The sequence below is a fragment of the Taudactylus pleione genome, unplaced genomic scaffold (genome assembly GCF_031769625.1).
Source record: "Taudactylus pleione unplaced genomic scaffold, aTauple2 ptg000066l, whole genome shotgun sequence".
NCBI classification, from domain to species: domain Eukaryota; kingdom Metazoa; phylum Chordata; class Amphibia; order Anura; family Myobatrachidae; genus Taudactylus; species Taudactylus pleione.
The window spans coordinates 6,879,940-6,898,014 of NW_028284468.1; the positions used below are offsets into that span (position 1 = coordinate 6,879,940).

Here is an 18,075-nt window from a genome sequence, read left to right on the forward strand (position 1 = left end):
AAAAATGATAGAAAATAGTTTAATTTATCAAATTGCAAGTCATAAAATAAATACCAATGACTGTAGCTATAATAGGGAACAGTTCCAGTTACCAGCAGGGAAATTAACATAGCAGCTTCTGATAGCACCACAGCAATGTATTACAGTAGTGGAATTAATTCTGGGCACTTTCAATAAAAAAATATTTTATTTGATATTTATGCAGAAAATTCATATTCTGCTATACCAAATCAATACTTTAATGTTTGTATTTTAATCTATGATGTTTCTACTTAATATTTTAACATGATTTGTCAGAGAGAGAGGAAACAGAGAGAAGAGGATGAAGAGATAGAGTGGGAGAAAGAAAAGAGAGCGAGAAGGGTTTGAAATACACTTTCCAGCCACTGTCAGCCATACGTGCCGACTATCTGGCTGCCCCTTCCGGGAGGGAGCAGTCACATCGGCATTACTGGGGGGCGTGGCCAGCAAACGGGGGCGGGGGCGGCCAGATGACACGTTCTGTGGGCGGAGTGGGGGCGGAGCCACATGAGCACATCATTTGGCCCCGCCCCCGCTACACACTGCCGATATTACAGGCAGGGTGATGCAGGGGGCGGGGCCAAAATGACGCGAATCGCGTCACCGCCCCCCCCTCGCTGCCGGGGTTTTACAAATAATTGGGGTGGGACAGGAGGGGTCGGCGGCAGCCGGAAGACTTGCCTCCCTTCCTGGAAGGTCGGGAGCGGCATCCGATTTTCGGGAGGCTCCCGACCAAATCGGGAGGGTTGGTAAGTACGAATCAGCCGCAAGAACTGGGAGAAAGCCCACGCTTACAAAACAAGATGAGCAGGACCGTCGAAGGTCTGCAAAAGCCATCAGCAACATAATGAAAACGTACAAGTTTGTGACCGAACCATACGAAAAAAACTTTGTGACAGTGGTTTGCGAGCTAGGACCCCGAGAAAAGCCGTATCTCAACTAGAAACAGAGGCAGAAACGTATAGATTGGGCTCTGGCACACAAGGAGTGGACATAAGAAGACTGGGACAAGATTATTTGGAGCCACAAGACCAAAATCAGCATCTTCGGGAGTGATGGAGTGAAATTTGTTCGGTGTCGGCCTGGGGAGGATCTTTTGCCCGAGTGCACCACAGCAAGTGTGAAGCACCCGGTGAGTTTGATGGTGTGGGGCAGCATGGCCAGCCATGGTGTGGGATGTTTGGCTGTTGTTGATGGCAATATCAATGCCAAAAAGTATAATAAAGCAGTGCTGGAGGTGAACTGTTGCCCACAATCGAGGATTTGTTCGAAGGTGACCCACGGAAGTGTATCTTTCAGCAGGATGGAGCGCCATGCCACACCGCCAACAGTTCCATTAAGTGGTTTGGTGATCACCAAATCACTGTATTGTCTTGGCCAGGAAATAGACCGAATTTAAATCCGATAGAAAATCTTTGGTCAAGGCTTAAAGTGATGGTATCATGAAAATATCCAAGTAACAAGAGAGAGCTGATTGAAGCCATAATCCAGGCCTGGTACCACGTGATTTCACCTGAAGATCTGAGGCATCTGGTTCACTCGATGCCTCGATGAATCAAAGCTGTTCTTAAAGACAGAGGATATCCAACGAAATATTAATTTTGTGTATTGCAGATTTTTTTTCCATAATAAAAGCATACCTGTAAAACTGTGGTTGTACTGAATTTTTCAGTGGAAATTTGACAAATGACAACTTAAAAATAAATAGTAATGATTATACTCACATATACTTCGATTGGAATATAAATTAGAAGTGATTATAATGTAAAAATAATGACTAAACGCAAAATTTTAAAAATTTCCTAAAAGTGTCCAGAATGAATTCCACTAGTGTATAGGGAGGAATGTTATCCTTTTTTCCAGTGCTACGTAATTGAGCATTGTTCAATGAAAAAAAAAATATGATCTTGCATTTCTACCGATCAGTGGGCCTGACTCAGCATGGATCGCACCTACTAAAGCGTACGCAGATAGCCGATTGTTGCGTACTGCGCATGTGTTTGCACTGCAGTGCGCGTTCGCTAAGGTGCCACTGCGATCACGGAGATCCATCACAGAATGATAGACAGGGAGTGAGCGTTTGGTGGTGGTGACAGAGGGGTGGTCGGAGAAACGCAGACGTGCCAGTGCGTTTGAATGCCGTTATAGGGACGTGCATAAATTATCCCCTGCGATGGCATACTCAGCTTGTGTGCTCACTGCGTCCATGGAAAGTTTGCAATTTATAAGTGAGGTCTGACCTGCTGTAAATGTGCAAACGGATCCGATGTACTTCGATGTATCGATGTTTTCCCTGGATTGCAAGGTAATACGGATGTGTGAGAGGGGAAGTGGGCGTCTGCATGTTGTCTGTGCGAGTGCTTTGCGATTACATATATTAGCATAATTTCATAGCAGACCTGCGTACGCGATCGCATCAGCAATCCTTGCTAAATCAGACCCAGTGACAACAAATCACAGAGACTCTTGTAAGTGCTTGACCACTGTGACCGAAAAAGCATTTTATGAGGGAGCTCCAAATGCCCTTTATAAGATTAAGAAGAAAAGGTGTATACTTTCAGAAGCCATGAAGTTCTATATAAAAAAAGATACTCCCAAAGGTTAGGTGCTGTCACTCAGTAAGATCTGAGGACCTCATTCAGAGTCCGTCGAAGCGGCCGCACGGTCGTACGCTACCGATGTTCGCTATACTGCGCATGCGTAAAGTTCGCAATGCACGTGCGCAAACTAGCCGCTACGATCAGAAATTTCTCTCTCCTTGAACACAGCCAGGTCGGTTGTTTGAGTGACAGATTGAGGTGTTTGTGGGTGGTAACAGGGGAAGGTGCTTGAAAACGGGGGAGTGGAGATCCGAACGCAGGCGTGCCTAATTATGCGAACGGCGTTTTATGGGAGTGCATACGGTTTTATGGGAGTGCATAATTAACAAAGTAGCGTCATGGCACATGTGACATGGGAGGTCTTTACACTGACATGATCGTAGAGCTTAAGAGAGGGTATGGTCAACCTTAAGCTCTATGACCAGTTCCGATGGATTCCGATTAATCCTTATATGCCCGGAGATGACGTGCAATGCGTACGAGAAGGGGGCGTATTTTTTTGAATTCCGTCCGCTTGCTCCCCTTGGTCGGCCAGCTACCGGTCCGAACTTAGGGACGCAACTTGCGAGGGAATCATTAGCATATCCGTCCCCTTTTCCCGTACGACCGCTTCGACCAACTCTGAATGAGGTCCTGAGTGCTATGGCTGGCTGATAAAAAGTTTCTTAGCATTATTCTCCATGTAGTACAGTGGTCGGGGAACAGGGGTAAATTACCCCACATGGGGTAAAAATTAAATTCCTGGGGGTAATGGACGGACAGCCGGGCATGCATATGAATCATTCTATAATATAGAATGATTCATAATGCATTGCCGGCTGTGCCGCAGGGAGGCTCTAAGCCGGACGCCCGCTGAGATGTTATTACCAGCGGGCGCCCGGCTCCTTCCCTGCAGCGCCACGGTAGCCGGAGGCTGGAGTTCTCTTCTGAACTCCAGCTTCCGCCTCTCTCCATGCGCACTATAGTTCTGAGGAGCAGCCGGGCGGACAGGACGGCGGCGGATGCAGGAGCGGGGATTAAGGTGGGTTTTTTTTGTACAAGCGGCACTACAGGGGCATTATATGGGGGCACTACTACAGGGGCAATATATGGGGGCACTACTACAGGGGCATTATATGGGGGCAGTACTACAGGGGCATAACTATGGGGGCACTACTACAGGGGCATAACTATGGGGGCACTACTATATGATTTCCTTCCTTTGAAATCAAGGGGGTAACGTTGGCGTATTTAAATATATTTTGGGGTAAAAGGTAAAAAAGTTCCCTGACCCCTGATCTACTAGAATAAGGAGACGTGTTAATATAAAATTCCACAAGTTCAATTTGCAATTAATAAAGTTGGTTCATTGACTATTTAGAGAAATGAGTATGATTAGGCAAGATGACCAGAGAAGTAATGACGTTCGGATAACAGTGATTGTGGTGGTTTACCACATGGGCAGACATAGGCCCTCATTCAGAGCCACTCGCTATTTGCGGTCGTTCTAAAACAAGGGGTGGCTATTCAAATGAACCGTTCGCTGTTTGCGGTCTGTTCACGCCTCTATGTCTGAACGAGCGAACAAAACTTGCGTTCGTTTTTTGGAAAAATACGCCCCCTGGCCGCTCGCATCCTACGTCATGTCCGCTATTTATTAGATTAATCGAGTACATCGACAAGGGTATGAACTGCTCGCTATTCTTGGGGTTGGTGTTTGCTACCACAATTTTGCGAGCAGTTCTGACTATAAAATAACCCAGTGACGTGGTCAATGACGCTGCTGTTTTAAATATGCACACCCATAAAACGCCCGTTTTGACCTTTAAGCACGCCTGCGTTCTGATTTCCACTCCCCATTTTCAAGCACCTTCCCCTGTTACCACCCACATACGCCTCTTTCTGTCACTCAAAATAGCAGGCATTCGCTATTTTGCGAGCACATGAATTTCGGCCGCACTGACTGGTTAGCGCATGCGTATAACGATCCGTACGCATGCGCAGTTGGGCTAACGTCGCTCGGAACGAACGAGCGGCCACTTACGAGCGGCTCTGAATCAGGCCCATTGTGGGCAATTGTGTCAAAAAATACATTGTCGACATTCCAACAATGTCAACATCACAGCAGTATCAACATGGTGAATGACCATATTGTTAATTAAGAGTAAAGCTGGCCACACATCTAAAGATTATCTGTCCAACCAGCCAACTAGTTGATTGGTTGGAATGAAAATCTGGTAAGGTATGACAGCAAATGACAATCAGCAATTTGCTTCCAAGCGCTGGAAAATGGTCAAAGACTGATCTAAACAATTTGTTCAAAGAACAAACATTTAACAAACTTGTCTGAATGACCATTTTCATCTGTTTTCTGGCATTTAGGAGCAAATTGCTGATCATCATTTACTCCTATACGTTACCAGATTTTCATTCCAACCAATCAACTAGTTGGCTGGTTGGACAGATAATCTTTAGATGTGTGGCCAGCTTTAGAGTATGTCGACACGTCAAAAGTCGACATTACAACCATGTCAACATTCTCATGTCAACCCAATGAATGTAGAAATTGTGAATGTCGACAAAATGTACTAGACCTGGCGGTTAGGCATTCATGCTCCCTAGGGGTCATTTACGAAAGTGCACAAATGTACCTCCTGCAGTACAACTGCCATTAGCACTTGCTTTTGGGCACAGAAGGGTATGCAACATTTTACATCTCCTGAAGGGAGGAGCGTGGTAGGTTAGGGTGCAAGTTAGCTGCATAAAAGTCCCACATAGTTTCTAAGAAGCTCTGTAGGCATCAGTGTGTATATAATCCAGTATATATATATGCATTGGTAAAACGTTTGTCTGACAATACATTCAGGTCAAACTTTTTTTTCACTGTTGGGAAGTGAGAGAAAAATAATGGCCCTCATTCAGAGCCGTTCGCTATTTGCGGTCGTTCGTTTAAAAACAAGGGGTGGCTATTCAAATGATCCGTACGCACATTGCAGTCTGTTCACACCTCTAAGTCTGAACGAACGAGCAAAACATACGCTCGTTTATTTGTTAAAAACGCCCCCTGGCCGCTCGCACCATACGTCATGTCCGCTATTTATTAGATTAATCGAGTACATCGACCAGCGTATGAACTGCTCGCTATTCTTGTGGTTGGTGTTTGCTACCACAAATTTGCGAGCAGTTCTGGCTCTAAAATAACCCAGTGACGTGGTCATTGACGCTGCTGTTTTAAATATACACACCCATAAAACGCCCGTTTTGACCTTTAAGCACGCCTGCGTTCGGATCTCCACTCCCCATTTTCAAGCACCTTCCCCTGTTACCACCCACATACGCCTCATTCTGTCACTCAAAATAGCAGGCACTTGCTATATAGCGTACAAACGATTTTCGGCCGCACTGACTGGTTCGCGCATGCGTACTAAAAAGCGTACGCATGCGCAGATGTGCAAACATCGCTCGGAACGAGCGTACTGCCGCTAACGAGCGGCTCTGAATGAGGGCCAATGTTCATAGAGGGAATTCAATTATTTTTTTGGGTGCCTTAACTAATATGCGCCCGACGGAGCAATTCAATTGTTGATCAGTTCGGGCATGAAAGCAAAGCCGCCACTGCCGACATTTCTCCTTGCAGCCTCCTGAGGTGACGATAAGAAATGAGTGAAAGTCTGTGTTATTGGTGCTCTAACCAGGATTTTAGACAGGTTTACACCGCTTTACACAGCTAAACCTGGGGCTTTTTGAGGGCAATAAGCGCAATAATTAATGGGCGCCCAAAACAAGTGAATTGCTCCGTCGGGTGCCCATTAATTATTGCTGCCCAAAAAAATAATATCTAGTCAACTACATATGTAGCCAAATTGAATGGCAATCCTAAAATGTGGGTCAATTGGCAATATCCACCTGTCTAGTTTTAAAGTGCATTTGGTAAGGACCATGGCATAAACTTCCACTTGGAGTGCCTATTTATTATGCTGCAAATCATGGGGAAACAGCATCCTGAGGCGATACAGAATGGTGGACCACCACAATTTATTAACGAAGACCATCTGGGAACAGTTGTTTTACAAAAAGAGGCCCCCTTTTGCAAAATAACACTGCCTCTGCTTTGAGTAATGAATTACCCAGTCATGCAAAAAAGAAATTTAACCTTCAAGCCATTCTGGTCAATTCAAGCCTATAAAGTCGCCCATGCACAGTGAGTGCACTGGTTTCCATACTGTGCTGTGCATGTGCTATAAGTGAGGATTATCATGACCAGCACATATTAAGAAGACTTTGGCCCTCATTCAGAGCCACTCGCTATTTGCGGTCGTTCGTTCTAAAACAAGGGGTGGCTATTCAAATGAACCGTTCGCTGTTTGCGGTCTGTTCATGCCTCTATGTCTGAACGAGCGAACAAAACTTGCGTTCGTTTTTTGGAAAAATACGCCCCCTGGCCGCTCGCATCCTACGTCATGTCCGCTATTTATTAGATTAATCGAGTACATCGACAAGGGTATGAACTGCTCGCTATTCTTGGGGTTGGTGTTTGCTACCACAATTTTGCGAGCAGTTCTGACTATAAAATAACCCAGTGACGTGGTCAATGACGCTGCTGTTTTAAATATGCACACCCATAAAACGCCCGTTTTGACCTTTAAGCACGCCTGCGTTCTGATTTCCACTCCCCATTTTCAAGCACCTTCCCCTGTTACCACCCACATACGCCTCTTTCTGTCACTCAAAATAGCAGGCATTCGCTATTTTGCGAGCACATGAATTTCGGCCGCACTGACTGGTTAGCGCATGCGTATAACGATCCGTACGCATGCGCAGTTGGGCTAACATCGCTCGGAACGAACGAGCGGCCGCTTACGAGCGGCTCTGAATCAGGCCCATTGTGGGCAATTGTGTCAAAAAATACTTTGTCGACATTCCAACAATGTCAACATCACAGCAGTATCAACATGGTGAATGACCATATTGTTAATTAAGAGTAAAGCTGGCCACACATCTAAAGATTATCTGTCCAACCAGCCAACTAGTTGATTGGTTGGAATAAAAATCTGGTAAGGTATGACAGCAAATGACAATCAGCAATTTGCTTCCAAGCGCTGGAAAATGGTCAAAGACTGATCTAAACAATTTGTTCAAAGAACAAACATTTAACAAACTTGTCTGAATGACCATTTTCATCTGTTTTCTGGCATTTAGGAGCAAATTGCTGATCATCATTTACTCCTATACGTTACCAGATTTTCATTCCAACCAATCAACTAGTTGGCTGGTTGGACAGATAATCTTTAGATGTGTGGCCAGCTTTAGAGTATGTCGACACGTCAAAAGTCGACATTACAACCATGTCAACATTCTCATGTCAACCCAATGAATGTAGAAATTGTGAATGTCGACAAAATGTACTAGACCTGGCGGTTAGGCATTCATGCTCCCTAGGGGTCATTTACAAAAGTGCACAAATGTACCTCCTGCAGTACAACTGCCATTAGCACTTGCTTTTGGGCACAGAAGGGTATGCAACATTTTACATCTCCTGAAGGGAGGAGCGTGGTAGGTTAGGGTGCAAGTTAGCTGCATAAAAGTCCCACATAGTTTCCAAGAAGCTCTGTAGGCATCAGTGTGTATATAATCCAGTATATATATATGCATTGGTAAAACGTTTGTCTGACAATACATTCAGGTCAAACTTTTTTTTCACTGTTGGGAAGTGAGAGAAAAATAATGTTCATAGAGGGAATTCAATTATTTTTTTGGGTGCCTTAACTAATATGCGCCCGACGGAGCAATTCAATTGTTGATCAGTTCGGGCATGAAAGCAAAGCCGCCACTGCCGACATTTCTCCTTGCAGCCTCCTGAGGTGACGATAAGAAATGAGTGAAAGTCTGTGTTATTGGTGCTCTAACCAGGATTTTAGACAGGTTTACACCGCTTTACACAGCTAAACCTGGGGCTTTTTGAGGGCAATAAGCACAATAATTAATGGGCGCCCAAAACAAGTGAATTCCTCCGTCGGGTGCCCATTAATTATTGCTGCCCAAAAAAATAATATCTAGTCAACTACATATGTAGCCAAATTGAATGGCAATCCTAAAATGTGGGTCAATTGGCAATATCCACCTGTCTAGTTTTAAAGTGCATTTGGTAAGGACCATGGCATAAACTTCCACTTGGAGTGCCTATTTATTATGCTGCAAATCATGGGGAAACAGCATCCTGAGGCGATACAGAATGGTGGACCACCACAATTTATTAACGAAGACCATCTGGGAACAGTTGTTTTACAAAAAAGAGGCCCCCTTTTGCAAAATAACACTGCCTCTGCTTTGAGTAATGAATTACCCAGTCATGCAAAAAAGAAATTTAACCTTCAAGCCATTCTGGTCAATTCAAGCCTATAAAGTCGCCCATGCACAGTGAGTGCACTGGTTTCCATACTGTGCTGTGCATGTGCTATAAGTGAGGATTATCATGACCAGCACATATTAAGAAGACTTTGGCCCTCATTCAGAGCCACTCGCTATTTGCGGTCGTTCGTTCTAAAACAAGGGGTGGCTATTCAAATGAACCGTTCGCTGTTTGCGGTCTGTTCACGCCTCTATGTCTGAACGAGCGAACAAAACTTGCGTTCGTTTTTTGGAAAAATACGCCCCCTGGCCGCTCGCATCCTACGTCATGTCCGCTATTTATTAGATTAATCGAGTACATCGACAAGGGTATGAACTGCTCGCTATTCTTGGGGTTGGTGTTTGCTACCACAATTTTGCGAGCAGTTCTGACTATAAAATAACCCAGTGACGTGGTCAATGACGCTGCTGTTTTAAATATGCACACCCATAAAACGCCCGTTTTGACCTTTAAGCACGCCTGCGTTCTGATTTCCACTCCCCATTTTCAAGCACCTTCCCCTGTTACCACCCACATACGCCTCTTTCTGTCACTCAAAATAGCAGGCATTCGCTATTTTGCGAGCACATGAATTTCGGCCGCACTGACTGGTTAGCGCATGCGTATAACGATCCGTACGCATGCGCAGTTGGGCTAACATCGCTCGGAACGAACAAGCGGCCGCTTACAAGCGGCTCTGAATCAGGCCCTTTGTGTGCTGGACTGCACTGTACATACTCGTACATAACACTGAGATTGCATTATGCTTCTTATAAAATGTAAATAAAATTAAATAAGTACTGTAGATCTTATCACAGTTTGAGAAATTGCTCAGATATTGCTGTCCCCATACAGAACTCAGTGATTTCTTTGCGGTAACAGTGTTGGTAGACAGGGCCGAAACTAGGATATTTGTCACCCATGCAAGGCAGTAATTCCCCCCCCCCCCCCAAAAAAAAAACAACCCCAAAGAGGTTGTTTTTCTGAACACTCACAAAAAGGTTGTGTGGTTTCGTGACACAGTAATGCCTCTTACACATTAAGCCACACTAATGCTGGCCATACACGCTACAATTATCATGTGGGGGGTCGGGCATTCCTGATTGTTCAGCATGCCCATCCGATGCGATATTTCCCGGTAAACTGTCGGCCGCATCGGGCAGTGTATGCCCAGCCGCGGCCGACAGACAGACATTTCCTGTGTTCCTTCCTACGGAAGGAACAGGGAAATGTCTCCTCCCCCTGGGGCGGAGCGCAGATGTCGGGCTATACACTGTGAGAGAAATCTCACAGTGTATGCCGGCGACATCTGCGGCTGGCAGCCGGCCAGATAAAATGTCTGTCAGTCTGACCTGATCGTAGTGCTTAAGAGAGGGTATGGTTAACCTTAAGCTCTACGACCAGTTCCGATGGTTACCGATGGTCTCGATTAATCCTTATATGGCCGGAGATGACGTGTAATGCGTACGAGAAGGGGGCGTATTTTTTGTCTTACGGCCGCATCCTCCCCTTGGTCGGCCAGCTAACAATCCGATCTTAAGGACGCAACTTGCGAGTGCATCATTTGCATATCCGGACCCTTTTCCCTTACGACCGTGCGGCCGCCACGACCGACTCTGAATGAAGTCCATTGTTCCACACAGTAATGCCCCTTACACATTATGCCACACTAATGCCACTTATAACACATTGTGCCACACAATAATGCCTCTTACACATTATGCCACACATTAATGCCCCTTACACATTGTCACACTAAGTAATGCCACTTATAACACATTATGCCACACAGCGATGCCCCTTATAACACATTATCCCATAGTAATGCCCCTTATAACACATTATGCCACAGTAATGCCCTTACACATTATGCCACAGTAATGCTCTTACACATTATGCCACAGTAATGGTCCTTAGAACATGCCACAGTAATGACCATTACACATCATGCGCCCCCCCCCCCAGCGACTCACCTTCCCTGCGTCCCTCCAGAAGCAGGGCTCATAGTCAGCCAGGCAGGCTCAGGTTGCAGCGCACGGGTGTTTAAGGACTGCTGCTGCTCATCTGCCCTCTCTCCCCCACGGCCGCTGCCAGAATGCCATGCAAGACGACGTCACGCCTTCACACAGCCTGACGTTTTGACTCCCGGCATAGGCATTCTGGGAAACAGGGACTCCTAACAACTAGTGCCGCAGGTGCACAGTGGGCCTGTCTGATTCGGAGCCGGACGCTATTTGCAGACGGCCGTTCAAAAAAAGGGGCCGGCTATTTAAATTGAGCGCTCGCTCTTTGCGGTTTGTTGATGCCTCTATGTCTGAGCGAGCGAAAAATGCGCTCGCTATTTTGTAAAGACGCCCCTTTGCCGTTCGCATCACACGTCATCTCTGGGAATTTATTAGATTAATCAGGTACATCGAAAGGCATCTGAACTGCTCGCAGTGCTTGTGGTAGGTTTTTTCCTACCGCTATCACTGCGAGCAGTTCAGGCTAAAAGACAACCAAGTGACGTGGTCGATGACGCTCCTTTACTAATTATGCACTCCCATTAAACGCCCTTTTTACCGTTAGGCACGCCTGCGTTCGGATTTCCACTCCCCCGTTTTCAAGCACCTTCCCGTTACCACCCACAAACGGTACATTCTGTCAATCAAATTAGCAGCTCCTCGCTGTTTTGCGAGCGCACGATTTCCAACCGCAATGACTGGTTTGCGCATGCGAATTACGACCCATACGCATGCGCAGTTGTGCGAACATCGCTCATAGTGAACGAGCGGTCGCTTATGAGCAGCTCTGAATCAGGCCCAGTGTTCATATCATAGTAATGCCGGCAGGCAAAAGCGGGCAGGCACTGACAGGGTGACTGCGGCCGCACCCCCTCAAATCCGGCACCTGGGGCACGTGCCCCCCTAATTGCGGCCCTGTGGTAGATTGTGCAAAGCATGATAACTCCTTTTTCAGGCCAAAACTTCTAATGCTACAGAACGCAGGCCACATTATTGGGAACTGCAGTCTTGACCAATTTTAATAAGCTCCAAAAAGCCTAGCTTTCCAAAGCTTGGAGCCCGATTGCAGCTATAATTTATGAGCTACAGTATCACCAGAGAGGAATCTTCGGATCCTTCCCCAGCAGCTGGACTGTGCGCATATGCGACCACTGGGTCACCGCTGCAGTACGCAAGTGGTAAAAGAACTGCCTACAGGGCAAAGTCATGGCAGGGACAGCCTCCTAATGGAAGCACTATGCTGGCAGGAATCGGTATGAAATACCGCCGGTTCGATTCCAGGCAGCGCCTGACCGACAACAGCAGAGTTCCCGGCAGCGGAAGCCCGACAGCGCTGGAAATCCCGATCATGGATAGGTAAGTAATCTCTAACCTAACCCCCTAACCCTCCTTAGGGGTGCCTAACCCTAACCTCCCCCCCCCAAGTGCCTAACCCTAATCCCCCCTCTAAGTGCCTAACACCCCCTTCCCCGCTGACTAAACCTAAGTCCCCCGGGGGGGTGCCTAACCCTAAGTCCCCCCCAGGGGGTCCCTAACCCTAAATCCCCCCGGGTGCCCTAAACCTAACCCTCCCCCCCGCGGCTGTCTGCTCGCGGCGCCTGGCATCCCATCGATCGGGTTGCCGGGGACGCCGGTCTCGCAGCGTCGGGGAAATGTCAGGCGTCTAGATGCCCGGCATTTCATCCCTCACCGGGATATGACAGTCGGGAAGCCAGCCGCTGGTATTAAGGCAGCCGGCTTCCCAATTGTAATACCGTGCTGGCATGACTTGCTAAATGCCAAAGGTAACATTGTCCACTAACACATCTGTTGCAGTGATGACAAGTGTTAATTAACAGTGTAAAAATGTGAGGAATCATATGTAGGCACTTCCATCCGCAAATGATTATTGTTATTTATTACCAGTTATTTATATAGCACACATCAGGACTCGTATCTAGGTATTTTAAGGCCCCATAGCAGAAGTTTGTAAGGGCCCCTATGTACCACCCAATGGTGAAAAATGTATATAACAAGTGTACCTTTGACAAGGAAGATGCCCCCCTCAGCTCTGGTCCCCATAGCAACTGCACCCCTTGCACCTATAGTATTAACATCCGTGGCTCACATATATTACGCAGCACTTTACAGATGATCAAATATTTTATATAAATGCACTTTTTAAAATATATTTCACACAGATGCCTCTGGGTGGTCAACAAATTATTAAGACACCACTTACACTATACTGATCATGCAGTAAAACAATTGATCCCATATGACACTTGCTTCTCTCAGGCTGTTGTGGAACTAATAGTCCCAGCAAGCTCTGTCATATTTCGTAATACTCTATGTTGATGAATGTGGTCCCTCTCAGGTGCAGGACAGGCAAGACACCTGACCAGGTTGCAGATGCTGTAGATGGAGGAACATCATCGATCAGTCCCATGGCGACGAACACAGGCGGAGACGCGCCCCGCATCCAATCCTATCCCCCCACCATGCGCGCTCCAGTACCTGGCTAGCTGCCTTACGCGCGCTCCCGCTCCTGCAGCAATAGCCGTGATTGGACAGTAGGCGCTCGGCCCCTCCCTCCTGCGCAGGGCATCCCTCCAGTAGCCTTGTCCGCGACTCGAAAGTCACACCCGCTCCCTCTCCTGATAGGCGCTCGTTGCCGAACGGCCACGCCCACCGTTTCAGGACGGTGCCTCCGATTGGCCGGCTGTCGCCACACCCCGATTGTGCTGTGCCGGGGAATTGAGTGCTGGTGCCGCAGCGGCCTCAGATCAGAGAGAGCGGCTGGCGGGGGACGTAGTGGTCCAGGCTGTGCTTTTAACGGTACAAGGCAGCGGGATTCATTGCATCGGCCAATCTCCAGCGTCACCACCATGGCCAAGGAGGAGAACAAGAGCACGGAGCAGCCCAAGTCTGAGTGGAAGCAGTTCATCTACAATCCCCGCAGCGGAGAGATCCTGGGCCGCACGGCCAGCAGCTGGGGTGAGGGGACCGGCCGTCATTCATTGGGGGGTGACTGGGTGGGGAGACATTCCCTGGCTGGCTGTGTGTGTATGCAGTGGTGGCCTGTCCTATGTCTGCTTATTGCTTTTATTACTGTCTGCAGGCAGTGTGGCTGTCACCTCTCCTACTATATTGCCGACAATGTAGTTTTATAGTCATTTAGGGTATAAAGAATAACAATGTAATAATAAGGTGTGAGTGATGTCATTGGCCCTCTCCCCTTTAGCTCCATCTATAGGTGGGGGTATGCAGCTTTGCATCCCACCTGCACAGGTAATGCAGATGTCACTGTATCCCTCAGCTGAGCCAGCAGGATGCAAAGGTGACCTAATGGGACCGATGCAGCATTGGAGGCTGCAGGGGTAGACAGCCCCCTGTGCTAGGTCACATTGTGCAAATTGGTGATTTAGCTCATCTATATTACTCTTTATTTGGGTTTCACAAATACATTCTCTGGCATACCACTATAAAAATAACTGGTTAACAAGAAATCTGTGTATATATGTGTGTGTGTGTGTGTGTGTGTGTATATATATGTGTGTGTATATATATATATATATATTTTTTTTTTTTGGAATGCAATCGCTGTAAATTTTCTGCTTTGATGACCGTTATGGTGTTGAAATGTTGGGTGATCAATTAAGTGATAACATGTCCATCAGCAGGTGACCCCTGGTGGATAAGTGTGAGAATTGGTTACATCTAATGGAGTCTTATCTTTTGGGAAAGAATTCCCAGTGATGGAAGATTACAGAATGGGACGAGTGAGGACAGTGTGTGTTTTCGTGTGGGGAGGGTTCTCCGTCCTTGAGATGATACAAAGATGAATTGTCTTCTGGGTCTGTTGGTATTTTGTATTTTTTTCTTTTTTTTTTTGGAGAGTGGTGTCGTCAAGGTGCGGCTGCAGGACCTATTACACACTTTATACAAATGTATGGCAGTGAATGCTCATTTGGCATTGGTCAGTTTTGTTAATGTTGCTAATATAATACACATTTCCTTGGATTCAGGAACTGGCAGGTGTCGCGTAATTGTTTCTTGTACCAGTACTGCTGTATCCTATCAGCACTGAGGTTATCTGTTGATGTATATGGCAGTGACACATAAAATGGGCTAGTGTATGGGTCCCGGATCCAATATGGGGCTGTGATGTAGAAGCCTGGCCGCAGTGTACCCATCTGTGCCTGACTGCATGGATACTGGCATCCTAATACCTTCTTACCCGTGTGTTTATACCCTAAGTGTAGAATGAGAGGGCACCTCACTCTTAACTCACCATTATGGTGTTTTGGGTTAAATAATTTGGCATCAGCGGGGAAGTCTTTTTATCAGTGGTGTGACACATCTCATGGTGGAGGGGGTGGGGGCGCTTCTGAAGTCAGCCGCATTAGATGCTAAAAATAGCTCTCTGTGTGATTGTCGATGGGAGACGGTAAGGGGGGCTGCCATCTTATTCTTTACTGGCAGAGAAATGCTCCCACCACCTCCCTTGTTGTTTGATTTTGCAGCCCCTGCACATTGTCTCGGGGAGGTAGATCGGTTAGAGCAGATCCATGCACCCTAGTATATTGTTGGGGGTTTCTTGAAGCGCATTGATGTATGTGAGACCCCATCTTCTTGTTTGAATGAATCTCTCAGCCTCTCTGAGGAAATATGGAGGGGGTTGGGGGATGGTCTGTCGTAGTCACAACTGCAGCTATGCTGCAAGAACACCGTCTATTAACCCTTCGTCCCCCTGATGGCATAGGCTGGACAGCATCGTAAAAGGATTTGCCACTCTTCAGGCTGAGCTCTTAACACCTGTCCCCTCCTCATCCTACACATTATGTATTTTTGTGGCAAGAAAGGTTAACTACTTTTTTTTTTTTTTTTTACTGCCACACACTCGCTGTACATTTATGGGTAGAGCCCTTGAAATGTTTATTTTTTTTATTTTATTTTTTTTTTTAGACCAGTCCTTGCCAAAAAATAATAATTCAGCAGTGCGTTGATAGGTTTACTTGTAAAGCAAATGATCCATCAACAGTCCTCACCTATGAATCCGCATGGTTATTTTAATCTTTAGCTGTCCATGATCGTGTGAGGCTATACGTTATTGCATATGATGACCAATCGTGGCCCTGCAGAATGTGGAGTGTAGTTCCCAGGGGCTTTATTGTTTCTGCCCTGTAATCATGCTCATTTAGTATTTGCACTGGATATTTTCAGCTCTCTGTGAATAAACCAGAGATGTTACGTCTGGTAGGACTGACTGGTTCCTTTGATTCCGGGCCTCGATTAATTATTTGCTTGCTTTTTGTAGGTATTCTAAGCTTAAAGAGCAAAAGGAATATTGCAGTAATATAATTTACTCTATTACTAAGATGGATAATGTACTATGGTGTGCTTCTGCTAGGATTTAATAAGCCCACCATGCACCTTACCATTCCACTGCAGCAAGCTGACATGTTTGGAGGGAGGTGCTTCTCTAAGAGGCAGAGTTTGAGTGACAGCTTTGCAGAGTTACTGAGCAGAAATGCGCTGTGTCAATTGTATTTATATTCCAGGACCGGGCCACGGATTTCACAGTAGCTCAGATCACTGCTATTTTATTTCTATGATATCTCATTAGGACACTGTCCTAAATGTATATATGGGAGGTGCTTTGTCTGTCTGTAGTGAAGTGGGGATGTAATGGTTTATAACTGAGCAGCAATGTCAGATTAACACTGAACAATGTATTTTACGTCCACTAGGAGGAGCCTAGATGGAGATAAAGTGAACGGAGCTAAAGTACCATCCAATCTGCTCCTAACTGCCATGTCACAGGCCATGTTTGAAAAATGACAGTTAAGGGCCCCATACACGGTGCAATATGCACCTTGCGATCCGACTGCTGACATATCGGGCGGTCCCCACACACTGAGCGATCCGGTGGCTGACCACCCGATATGCTGGCACCCCCCACCCACATAGCACTGCATGGGATCTTTCGTCGATCCCCCAGATCAATTGAACATGCAGAAAGATCTGGAGGAGCAATGGACGACCCCACGGGAGCGCGCAGCGAAACGATGCCATGCCCACACACAGAACGATATAGCGGCAATATCGTTCAAAACAGTCGGATCGGCTGCTATATCGCTCTGCTTGTGGGGGCCTCTAGGAGCTGTATGGTTTATTTTATATTTTACTTTTTTTTTTTTTTTTTTTAACATCTCTATGAATTTTAGCTGACTTCTGGCTTCCTATGACCATTGAGTGAACTGCCCATGTACTATTGGCAGGAGCATACTCACTGTGCTCTTGAGAAAACTTGTGACATCATCAAGCTGCCAGCTTTTGTTTCATTGGTTCTGAATGATCACATGAGATCAATGTCACTAGAATTTACTCTTGCTGACAGCTAATTTACAGTTTGTTGATTTTTCATATTTTTTTCTTTTTAATTACTGGACATTGCAGTATGATTTATGTTGGGTTATTTTCGGTTAAACTGAGTTACAAGTAAACTTTAATCACTAGTCTTCAACAGACAAGTGCAACATACTCCTGTTAATGTTTTACTCTGTACATATAGGTTCAGTTTCCGGCACATACCTCGCCACCTTCTCTTGTGTTCCTAGGCTGTGGTGTTCCTTCTGGTATTCCCACTGTTAGAGGACACACTGGCACATAGTTTGACAGCTGTGGTAGAAGATAACTCCTGTGCAGAGGCCTAAGCAGTAAATTTAATTTTTGCATGACTGGAGGGGAAATAGTCATGCCGTATGTAGTACATGCCAGGAGCTGCTGTTTTTTAGTCAGGTGCTGCAATCATTGCTCATGTCTAGTCATTGCTGACAGTATCTACAATGGTTCTAGTCTTCAATAATTTCTAATCTATCTGCTCCTAATAGGTTAAGGGGGTATGTAGTCTGGATGCCAGCGATCAGAATCCCGGCTGTCTTGTGCACTAGGGGAAGGGCTAGGGTTAGGCTGCCAGGATGGAGGAATGTCAGGCTGCGGAACAGTTGGATTGGAGGGTTAGGTTGTAGGATCTTTATAAAATTCTGTCTGTCGGGAAACCGGTGTAGGTATGGGAATACTATGGAGACTCGCACCTCAT

General features: G+C 46.2%; 1 protein-coding gene across 1 annotated transcript in view; it reads left to right on the forward strand.

Moving 5' to 3' along the window:
* The first annotated feature begins 13,711 nt into the window (after positions 1–13,711).
* ATP1B3 (ATPase Na+/K+ transporting subunit beta 3) overlaps positions 13,712–18,075 on the forward strand; it is a 28,837-nt gene continuing 24,473 nt past the window's right edge. Inside the window, exon 1 of the mRNA XM_088466610.1 lies at positions 13,712–13,967. Coding sequence (XP_088322736.1) covers positions 13,859–13,967 — 109 coding nt within the window. The 5' untranslated portion in view covers positions 13,712–13,858. The remainder of the gene's footprint in view (positions 13,968–18,075) is intronic.